This window comes from Nycticebus coucang, chromosome 8 (genome assembly GCF_027406575.1).
Source record: "Nycticebus coucang isolate mNycCou1 chromosome 8, mNycCou1.pri, whole genome shotgun sequence".
In the NCBI taxonomy this organism is placed as follows: Eukaryota; Metazoa; Chordata; class Mammalia; order Primates; family Lorisidae; genus Nycticebus; species Nycticebus coucang.
Window position 1 is genome coordinate 132,654,528 of NC_069787.1, and position 12,160 is coordinate 132,666,687.

At 39.8% G+C, this 12,160-nt stretch overlaps 1 protein-coding gene across 1 annotated transcript in view; it reads right to left on the reverse strand.

Annotated features, from left to right (window-relative positions):
• WDR49 (WD repeat domain 49) overlaps nt 1–12,160 on the reverse strand; it is a gene marked incomplete at its 3' end in the record, with an annotated part of 157,560 nt that overhangs the window by 121,656 nt on the left and 23,744 nt on the right. The window contains 3 exon segments of the mRNA XM_053599684.1: nt 356–530; nt 1,379–1,555; nt 5,697–6,137. Of these exon segments, the coding sequence (XP_053455659.1) occupies nt 356–530; nt 1,379–1,555; nt 5,697–6,137 (793 nt within the window).

Consider the following 12,160-nt stretch of genomic DNA (forward strand, 5'->3'; position numbering starts at 1 on the left):
GGAACTCACTAAATTATTTGAGTGAGCAGTCTTAAATGTGACTAGATACGAACAGTTAGATCAGAGTTGGGTTGAAGCTAAATGGATTCTATGACAATTTTATTCCTTCTCTTGAGATTGCTTGAGTACAAAGGTCACCTGAATTAATTGTGTAAGGCATAAATTTCAGAAGGAAAAAAGAAAGAAAGAATTCCTGCCAGTATTCAAGGGCTAGCAGAGTCCAGGCAGAAACCTACAGAGAACCAATTATTGGTTTCTTGACTTAAATGATTTGTGTGAAATATTTTCATCAAAGAATACAAATATAGAAATCGTAGGTGAGAGTTTTCCCTCATTACTGTTAGAAATGCAGTACCTTGCCTGACCCAATTTCCATGATGAAGTTTATGCTGTAATACGTGGCAACATTTGTGACACCCAGAGACCAGCTCTGCCCAGTTAATGGTCACGGCGGCTCCTCCGTCTTCACACACATTCACAGGCCGTTCAAACAGGGAAATCAAGGCTGCCGTGAAAGCAATGGCTTGAACCTTGAGAGAGACATTGAAAGAAAAACATGAGCAGGGCAATTGTTTCAAGAAGAGTCTATGTTCTTTTGTTTAATAAAGGATAGAAATTGAATTAATAAGAGTTTCTTCAATATTATTTAAAGGATGCAGGCAGTTATATTACAAAAACAAGGCATCTATGAAGTCACTGATGCAATTACCCAGGGCAGTCTATCCTTTGCCTTTAAGATATGCTTACTATAATTAAAAATGGTAAGAATGAAAAGCTTTCATAATTACACAAAGAAATCCTTTAAATTATCCAACTTAAGAGGTCACAGAAGTATTCTAGTGTAAGCAAGTAATAAATTTTCATAGGTCAGTCGAAATTCGACAGGGAGACAGAAATCGTAACATCCAATGTCTAAGTTTCAGTGCTGTCCTCCCTAATGCGTTTATCTGTTCATCTCATGACACAGGAAATGGGAATTCCCTAGGAGGCTGGTACTGGGAAATACAAAATGTCATGAAGAAAATCAGAAGAACAAAGGCAAAGACTTATGAGACATAAACTTAGATATTTAAAATAAAATATTTAATATTTGTATCTAATAGATTGAGTATTCTATGGTAAAAAATGTTAGCAAGACTTTTTTTCTAAATTAAGAAAATGAGACTATATATAGACCAAAAACCACACACCATGATAAAGATTTGTTTTTATAAACAAGAAGAGGAATTGTGACCTAATTCATCTCTTCCATGTGTGATCTTACAAGCTATGATGCAGTTCAACGATAAGGTCACATTCATTGCATTTTAGTTTCTATTTTGAACTATAGTTTAATGATTAAATCTATACTGTTCACTCTTATCCTTTTTTCACCTACCTTTCCAGTTATGTCCCCAAAAGAAAGAATCGATTCATTGGCATCAAGAGGGTCATACCAATAATCCAGGCAAATTGGTGTTCCTTTCAGGCCTTGGAGTTTGTATTGACAAGAAAATTTTTCTTTGGACAGCAGATCATAGAAACCAATCTCTTTACTTGTAAAAGCCACTGCTATCTAAAGTAGCAGAATAGAAAATCAGAATGTATTATGGGTTTAGGGAGATTAATATGCAAATCAGACACAGGAATCTCATTGCCAAGTCAGACTCTGTTCCCTGAGGGTCCTTAACACTATTACAGAAGTGTATAGCACATTGGCACAAACGCACTTCATCCTCACCCTGGACTGGGGCCAAAAAGAAGCTTTTCTCCCTAGAGGCAATTGAACATCCTTCCTTTCCTATCCCACTCCACACAACCACCAACAGCCTCCATCCCTTGGAGTCTAGACCACTAACCACCAGAAAAACTGAGACACAGAGAGATAGAGCATCCTCTGGTCATACCAGAGACTTTATAAACCCTGCCTTATGAAGTAAACAGAAGTTTTCATGGAAATCAATAAAGACTCTGTTAAGTAGCCTTACCCTAAGTCAACAAAATCCTAAGGGCAATTTTAAAAGGAGGAAATGATTTAACAACATAAAACATGATTCAGTAGAAACTGTTACACACTGTATTTACTAAACAGAAATTCTAAATTGGTGATTATTAGTATGTGTAAACAAATAAAGTAAAGAATATCAAAAAACCAAAGGAAAGTATGAGAACGATGTCTCACCAACAAGGGAATTGCAACAAACACATATAAATTATTTAAAATGAAGAGTCATTCTTTTAATTTCTGCCTTTGAATTAGAGTGTTTAATTCATTCAGAATTAATACAATTAGTGACAAGACAGGATTTGCATCTGACATTTTTGAAACAACAGAACTGCAACGTGTATGAAGCAAAAATTGAATGAACTAAAGACAAAGAGATATTTCAACAATAATAGTTGGCAATTTCAATATTCCATATTCAATAACTGAGCTTAAGATCAGCAAGAAAATGGGAGATTTGAAAAACACTATTTTGTGTCTAACAGACATCTACAGAACAGTTCATCCAGCAACAGCAAAACACAATTCCCTCCAGTACACATGAAACATTCTCTAAAATAAACCATGTGTTAGGTTATAAGACAAGTCCCAATAATTTTAAAAGATTTGAAATTACACAAACTATGTTCTCTAAACACAATGGAATAAAATTTTTAAAAATTTCATTTAACAAAAGAAAATTTGGGAAATTCACGGTTACATAGACGTTAAGATACTCCTAAATCACCAGTGGATCAAAGAAATCCCAAGAAAATGCACTGAAGTAATGAAAACAAAAACACAACATACAAAACCTACAGAATTCAGTAAAAGCCGTGTCAGGAGTGAAATTGGTAGTTGTTAACACTTGTATGAAAAAAAAATCTCAAATCAATAACCTAACTTTTCATCCTAAGAAACAAGAAAATGAAGAGAAAAGTAAACCTCAAGTAAATAATAATATATGTATTATTTACTACTAATAAAGATTAGTACAGAAATAAAACACATATAAAATAGATAAGCAAAAGATAGAAACAAACTTGGTTCTTGGAAAAGATCAACAAAATTAGCAAAACTTTAGCAGGACAAACAAAATAAAAGGAGAGAGAGGGAAAAGATACAAATTATCAAAATCAAAACTATAAGAGTAGCTAGTACTATCCATCCCACAGAAATAAAAACATACTATAAAGAGAATATTATAAACAACTGTATACCAATAAATTAGATAACCTTTATGAAATGAACAAATTCTAAGAAATGCACAAATTACCTAAACTAACCCAAGAAAATGCACAAAATATCATCCAATCCATGACATAGTGATTGAGTTAGTGTTGAAAAATTGTCCTATAAAGAAAACTCCCAGCCAAGTGGAGATTTTTTTTTTTTTCTTGAGACAGAGTCTCACACTGTTGCCCAAGCTAGAATGTCATGGTATCAGCCTAGCTAATAGCAACCTCAAATTCTTGGGCTCAAGTGATCCTCCTATCTCAGCCTTTCAAGTAGCTGGGACTATAGGTGCCCACCACAAAACCCAGCTAATTTTTCTCTTTTTTTAGTAATGATGGGGTCTTGTTCTTGCTCAGGCTGATTTTGAACTCCTGAGCTCAAAAGAGGCTCCTGTCTCAGCCTCCCAGAAAGCTAGGATTACAGGTGTGAGCCCTTGCAGCCGGCCTTCATGGTGAACCTAACAGGGTGTATCACATAAAGAGCTAAAAGGACGATTTGCAGTTGTAGGCACTAGAACACACTACTTCCCCCATAAAAAGAACCTGGCTCTTCAGAGAAATACTGGTTCTAGGTCTGGCATAGGAAATACACAAGATGACCCTGGAAAATGTTGTCATATCAGGAAGCAAACAAGCTTTCAAAGACTTTTATTGTTGTAAAAAGACTCAAGATGACTTGCGTTAGTCCTTAATGCCTAAAGGAAGGACAGTTTCTGGACAGTTGATTGAAACATGTCAATTCTTTTAAACCCAGGATCTTTCAATTCAGTAGTAACAATAATGATCACAGTACTCACTCTTTAGCTTTAGTTGATATTAGAGAACCAGCTCATTATTTTGAAAACCAGTAAGTCAAATTGAAGAATTAGGCCTTTATTCTGGCTTAATGATAGAATTTGTATCACCTGATAGCTAAATAATGAGGGAAATTTCTTTTTATAGAACTATTCCGGCTTTTAAAGAAAGAGGAAATGAAAAAATGAGAATGTCATCATCTAACAAATTAATGGATCTAGGAATAATCAGTAATAATGGCTAAGATCTCAGGAACGGCTAACATCTTAGGCATCTTGCACCTCCAGACTGCAGAACACATAACAGCCTATTTGAAACAAACAAACCTGACCCGGGCTGTACACTTGAGGGCTGACTTACTGGAAAGTCAAGGACAGGTGGGCACAGTAAACAGCCCCATATGGACACACTCTGTGAAATCCAGACTGACAGAAACTAAAAAACGAACACACCAAAACATCAATAGTGACAGCCAAAGGAAAAAATGCAAGATAAAAGAAGGGAGGGAGGAAAGAATATATATTAAAAGAGACATATCAATCATTTATAATCTTTGGGTCTTATTCATATTTTGATCCAAACTAATATGGAGCCAGTAGACAATCTAATGCACGCCCACATAGGAGGGGAACTCCTTTCAATTCAAGCTGGTCGGAGGGGTAACGAGGGAGGGACTGAGAGAGGGAATCGGGGTGCTCTTACTAAATGGATATGGGGTGGGGGGAATGTTGGTACAACTTTGGTGTGGGGGTTATAACCACAAGAGGGACTCTACCTAACAAAATCAAATATTTTGACCTGGCTATTTGTACTCTCACATTAACCTGAAATAAATTTATTTTTAAAAAAACTGTACAGCAATCAATGAGATATTTACATGACTGGATATTTCACAGTAGTAAGGAAATATTGTAATTCATTTTACGTGTGATACTGATATTTTGGTTACACTAAATCAGATATCTTTATAGAAAAATAGAAACATTTACAGAGGAAATGATTTGATGTTCCAGATCTTCACGAGGGGAGGCACCAGATGCAACAAGAATGGCTGAAAATTAGAAAAGGTTAAGGTGGATACTGGGGACAAGAGCTTTCTAAAATCACTCTCTCTGCATTTGAAATTTTTCATAGTAAAATTTGCTATCTGCTTAATATAAAATAGTAAGAATATGTATTCCACAAGCTGCAATTTTCCCTCACAAAATTATTTTTCTTACAGTGTGTTTTTTTTGTTCCTAGTTACGGCTATGTGAAGAAATTTGTACTAAGGAAAAACCTACCTATCAGAACTGTGACACTGACTCCACGTGGGTGACACCAGACATGCAGCTCCTCCCCTTCCCTCCAGGCCTTGCACTGCATTCTGTAATAGCCCTCAGCTATGCGTGCAAAGCCAGGACACCTGCACGCTGCAGAGGGACGTTCTTGTAAGGTAATGATGCAGGGTGGCCCCGTGGGAAGCAGAGCCAAGCCCTGAGTCATTACCAGCCATTTCATTTTAAGGCATCCAGGGAGCAGCTTAGGAAATCCATTATCTCTCTTAATAATACCTGTACCTGCTGCGGGTCAGGGAACAGCACCAGCAGAGCAAAGCAGCTGCCTGCCACTGCCAGGGTTATGTATTTGATACTGAGCAGGAGCCCTGTCCCGGCATCTTTCCATTTTTACAAATAGCAAACATATTGATAAAGACTTTGTACCTTGTTTACATTTTCCAGAGCAACCAAACTTGTCACCCACAGGTGTTTGAGCTTTGCAGCATCCAAGGTGATGGGAAGTGTTTCTTGCAGCTTTAAATTCTCTCCCCAGATCCCCAGTAAGCCTTCTTTACTGATGGTCACATACCGACGGGAACTTTTTAAGAAAGTTACTTTTTGAATGGTGTCTTTGTGTTTTACTGGGAGGAACTCAAGGTCCTTCCACTGGGGAACCATGGTTGACTTTGCCCATTTGTCTTTTTCATAAAGTGCAAGGATTATAAATGAGGCCAGCTTGTCCCAGGTGATGAAGCCGTCCTGGGCCACATCCACTTTGTCATAGAGCTCCCCATATCCCTCCTTGGTGCCCCAGCCAACAGCCTCTGTCATCCTCTGCATGAACTCTTCTCTGGACATGCAGACGGTTTTCCTCGGCTCTGGAGACTGGAAACAGGAGACAAAGAAAAGGACAGTGAGAGCATCATAGACACCAGAGCATCGTCTCCCTCCAGGTGGACTTGGTCAGCAGTTCTTCCAACATGCGAGGAAAAATGTCTTTTACTTCACTGCAGTATTATGCTTAAGTGAATTTAAGCTGGGAGCAAATAATTGACAGGTTTAGAAGCTGCCGTTCTCAGTCACACATGTTCTTATAACCGGGAGAGAGAGCAGGACAGATGGACAGAGTGTGACAATGTCAGCAGAGGGACATGGCGCGCAGAGCCAGGGAATCCAGGTGGCCTGCACAGAAGATAGAAAACCCATGGAACGGCGGCGCCTGTGGCTCAGTGAGCAGGGCGCCAGCCCCATATGCCGAGGGTGGCGGGTTCAAACCCAGCCCCGGCCAAACTGCAACCAAAAAAATAGCCGGGTGTTGTGGTGGGCGCCTGTAGTCCCAGCTACTCGGGAGGCTGAGGCAGGAGAATCGCTTAAGCCCAGGAGTTGGAGGTTGCTGTGAGCTGTGTGATGCCATGGCACTCTACCGAGGGCAATAAAGTGAAACTCTGTCTCTACAAAAAAAAGAAAACCCATGGAAGGAGTCTCCCTTAGAGCCTCCAGGAGCAAAGCAATTGCAACGGCACCTCAAGGTCAGCCCTGCAAAGCCCATTTCAGACTTCTGACCTCCAGGACTGTGCATGAGCAGTATGTGTGTTCTAAGATCCTGTTCATGGCAATTTGCTATGAATTCAATAGGAAACTAATGCCAGTGTACATCTTTTCTGATAGTGCATCTTTTACAGAATGAAGGCTTGTGGAAACCGTGTCACCTCTAATAGCAGGTGCTTAATTCATGTCTCTCAGTCACATTTTGGTCATTCTTGCAATATTTCTAAGTTCTTTTTGTTATTATGTCTGTTACAGTGATCTGTGGTCAACGACCTTCCATGCTACTATTGTAATTTTTGGGGGGGCTTTACAAACCATGCCCGTATAAGGCAGCCAACTTAATCGACAAATGTTTGTGTTCTGACTTCTGCACTGACAACCGTTTCCCTGTTCCTCTCCTTCTTCTTGGGCCTCCCTATAGCCCAAGACAAAACAATATTGAAAGTAGGCCAACAAATAAACCTACAAAAGTCCTTAAGTATTCAACTAAAAATCATGCATCTCTTTTTTTAAAATCCAAAGCAACACATGATTAAGCTTAGTATGCATGCGTGCTGAAAGCTGAGATAAGCCAAGAGCCAGGCCTCTTTTTTATGCCAATGTTAGCCAGGTTGTAAATGCAAATTTCCTGAAGGAAATTAAACAGGCTGCTTGTTGGAGGCCTAAAGCAGCCCCACGTGAATCTTCGCCCCCCCCATCTTGTCTCTGGGTAAAACACTGGACCCCTTTCACTACTCCTGTGAACATACGAATGATGAGAAAGCAAAGCAGCCTTATTGTTCACACGGAGAAAGTTTTAGTGGTCTAGACAGATACAAGATCAAAGCAACCTTAACTTTCTCTTAACCCAAAGCCTAATCCAGAGCAATGCCCTAACTCTCTTATATTCTGTGAAGGTTGAGAAAGGTGAGGAATTGGCAAAAGAAAGTTTGGAAGCTAGTCAAGGTGGACTCACGAGGTTTGAGGAAAGACGGCATCTCCCTAACACAAGGTACAAGTGTTGACGGAGAAGCTGCAGCCAGATAGCCAGAAGATCCAGCTCAGATCACCGGAGAAGGTGACTACATGCAACAGACTTTCAGTGGAGACAAAACAGCCTCTATTGAAAGGAGATATGTGTAGGGATTTTATAGCTAGAGAGAAGCAGCCAAGGCAGGGCTTCAAAGCTTCAAAGGACAGGTTGACTCTGCTGTCAGGAGCTAATGCAGATGATGACTTTAAGCTTCAGCCAATGTTCATTTATAATTCTGAAAACCTAGAACCCTTAAGTATTGTGCTAAATCTGTTCTGCTTGTGCTCTTGAAATGGAACAACAAATCCTGGATGATGGCAGATTTCTTTATAGAACTATTATATGCCCACCATTGAGACTTACTGGGAAGAAAAAAAGACTCCTTTCAAAATATGACTGTTCATTGACAATGGATCTAGTCAACAGGAGCTTTTGGGGAGCTACACAAGGAGATTCATACTGTTTTAAGGCCTGCTAACACAATACCCATTCTGCAGCCCACAGATCGAGGAGTAATTTCAACTTTCAAGTCTTGTTATTTAAGAAACACATTGTGCATTTCTTACAGTGGCCAGGCAGAGTGATTCCTCTGGTGGATGTGGGCCGTGTGAATTATCAAATCCTCCTGGAAAAGATTCGCTATTGTAGATGCTGTTAAGAATGTCTGTGAATCCCGGAAAAATGTCAAAGCCATACAAACAGGAGTTTGGAAGGTGTTGTTTCCAACCCTCCTGGATGACTTTAAGGGGCCCAAGACTTCCGTGGAAGAAGCCACTGCAGGTGTGGTGGAAACAGCAAGAGAACTGGTGTCAGAGCTGGAGGTTGAAGATGCGGCCGGATTGCTGCAGTTTCACGATCAGACTCACATGGATGAGGAGTCACTTCTTATGATGAGCAAATAAGTGGTTTCCCGAGGTGGAATCTGCTGCTGGTGAAGATGCTGTAAGGTTTGTTGAAGTAACAACAAAGAATTTAGAATATTTACTTCAAATCAGTTGATAAAGTAGCAACAGGTTTGATATGACTGACTCCAATTTTGAAAGATATTCTCATACGGGTAAATGCTATTAAATAGTATCTTGCACTATAGAGGAATCCTCCATGAAAGAAAGATCCCATCCACGTGGCAAACTTCATTGCTGTCTTATTATTAGAAACTGCCACAACCACCCCAGCCTTCAGCAACACCACCCTGATGGGTCAGCAGCAGCAACACTGAGGTTTACACCAACAAAATAACTGTGACTCACTGAAAGATCAGATAACTGTTAGCATTTTTTTTTTTTTTTATTGTTGGGGATTCCTTGAGGGTACAATAAGCCAGGTTACACTGATTGCATTTGTTAGGTGAAGTCTTGCAATCATGTCTTGCCCTCAGAAAGTGTGGCACACACCAAGACCCCACCCCTCTCCCTCCTTCCCTCTCTCTGCTTTTCCTTCCCCCCACCCCACGACTTTAATTGTCATTAATAGTCCTCATATCAAAATTAAGTACATAGGATTCATGCTTCTCCATTCTTGTGATGCTTTACTAAGAATAATGTCTTCCACTTCCATCCAGGTTAATACGAAGGATGTAAAGTCTCCATTTTTTTAATGGCTGAATAGTATTCCATGGTATACATATACCACAGCTTGTTAATCCATTCCTGGGTTGGTGGGCATTTAGGCTGTTTCCACATTTTGGCGATTGTAAATTGAGCTGCAATAAATAGTCTAGTACAAGTGTCCTTATGATAAAAGGATTTTTTTCCTTCTGGGTAGATGCCCAGTAATGGGATTGAAGGATCAAATGGGAGGTCTAGCTTGAGCGCTTTGAGGTTTCTCCATACTTCCTTCCAGAAAGGTTGTACTAGTTTGCAGTCCCACCAGCAGTGTAAAAGTGTTCCCTTCTCTCCACATCCACGCCAGCATCTGCAGTTTTGAGATTTTGTAATGTGGGCCATTCTCACTGGGGTTAGATGGTATCTCAGGGTGGTTTTGACCTGCATTTCTCTAATATATAGAGATGATGAACATTTTTTCATGTTTGTTAGCCATTTGTCTGTCTTCTTTAGAGAAGGTTCTATTCATGTCTCTTGCCCATTGATATATGGGATTGTTGGCTTTTTTCATGTGGATTAATTTGAGTTCTCTATAGATCCTAGTTATCAAGCTTTTGTCTGATTGAAAATATGCAAATATCCTTTCCCATTGTGTAGGTTGTCTCTTTGCTTTGGTTATTGTCTCCTTAGCTGTACAGAAGCTTTTCAGTTTAATGAAGTCCCATTTGTTTATTTTTGTTGTTGTTGCAATTGCCATGGCAGTCTTCTTCATGAAGTCTTTCCCCAGGCCAATATCTTCCAGTGTTTTTCCTATGCATTCTTTGACGATTTTTATTGTTTCATGCCTTAAGTTTAAGTCCTTTATCCATCTTGAATCAATTTTTGTGAGTGGGGAAAGGTGTGGGTCCAGTTTCAGTCTTTTACATGTGGATATCCAGTTCTCCCAACACCATTTATTGAATAGGGAGTCTTTTATCAATAAATTTTTATAGACATAATGTTATTACACATTTAAGAGATTGCAACATCCAGGTGTGGTAGGTCAGGTCTGTAATCCCAGCACTTTGGGAGGCCAAAGAGGGAACATTGCTTGAGGCCAGGAATTTGTAACTAGCCTGAGCAACATAGTGAGACCCCCATCTCTACAAAAAAACTGAAAACATCAGCTGCCCATAATGAGTGGCACATTGTTCTCCCGACTGCTCAGGAGGATCGCTTGAGCCTGAGAATTTGAGGTTACAGTGAGACACTGCACTCTAGCCTGGGTGACAGTGACCCCATCTCTTAAAGCAATAGACTGTTATAGTTTAACTGTAACTTTTATATGGACTGGAAAACCAAATGATTCTTGTCACTTGCTTTATGGTGACATTCTCTCTATTGGTGACCTACAACCGAATCCTCAGTATCTCAGAGGTCTGCCATACCGAAAATTTAAAGACAAGAAGTCCAGGGAGGCACCTGTGGCTAAGTGAGTAGGGCGCTGGTCCCATATACTGAGGGTGGCGGTTCCAACCCGGCCCCTGCCAAACTGCAACAACAACAACAAAAATAGTCGGGTGTGTGGCAGCTACTTGGGAGGCTTAGGCAAGAGAATCTGCTAAGCCCAAGAGCTGGAGGTTGCTATGAGCTGTGATGCCATGGCACTCTCCTGAGGGCGACAAAGTGAGACTCTGTCTCTAAAAAAAAAAAAAGACAAGAAGTCCAGTTCTGCAAATAAGTCATCCTAAAGTACCTTGAAACTAAATACAGTTGACTGGTAGTAATTAGGTTTCATAAAGTCCCACAAACACTAAAAGCAACTATTAAAGCGTTGCTCCCATGGGAAACACAGATTGGATTGCTGCAAACCTCTGGTCACCTGTTCATTAACTGCTCAATACATATTTTGTTTTAGGTATGTTTCTATTGGAGGACACCCTATTTTATATATATTGTTAAATCAGAACAATTGAACTAACGGCCAACACGTGTATCTTCTCAGTAAGGTGCGTCATAGTTGCTTGCACTTGGGGGCAGCGCACAGCACCTCATTACTACCCTTCCCAGCCATTTTGAGCAGAGGATTCACCAACAAGAAGTATGAAAATGCAAAACGTGGTATTAAATAGATGGCACAAAGGACATGGTTCATAATATGACAGCTGGAATCAGAAGACAGAATGTACCTCGTTTGACCTCAGCTTAGAAGGTGGACATCGGGAGACTCAAATTTTTTGATACTCTTCTACTGTCGGCAAAAGATCGTGAAAGGGACATGGGTATTGATTTAAGGATCACTCATAACATTTAGGCAGAGGCCAAATTCACAAATGCAGAATCTCATCTACAAATAAAGAAGACCAACCCTATTTCAAAGAAGTACATAGCTTAATGTTGATGGCCTGCTTAGTGAAATGGAATCCATGATGAAACAATCAACTTTCTCCCTGTGTTAAAACCGGAGAGTAAGGATGCACAGTAAGGCCAGTGACAGCTCCTTCTAGAATGGGCTTGGTGCTTGTTCCACCAGAGATTGTGAGAGCTACTGGGAAGCTACATCACCACTGAGACGTAATTCTCCTTCTGTAAAGTAGCTACAGCAACATCAGTCACAAAAAAACTGTTCCAGAGATGAACTTAGATATCCTGTGTGCAAGAACGGAGTTATCACTTGTTTAGTAGAGGTGAGTCTGGGCAATTAATCAAACTTTCTGAGAAATAATTGATTTTGAACCAGGCCAATCAGAAGTCCATTATTTTGAATTTTGTTAAATTATTCTTTGTCTAAAATGTTTAGATAGATGGTGATTTTTAGTGACCCA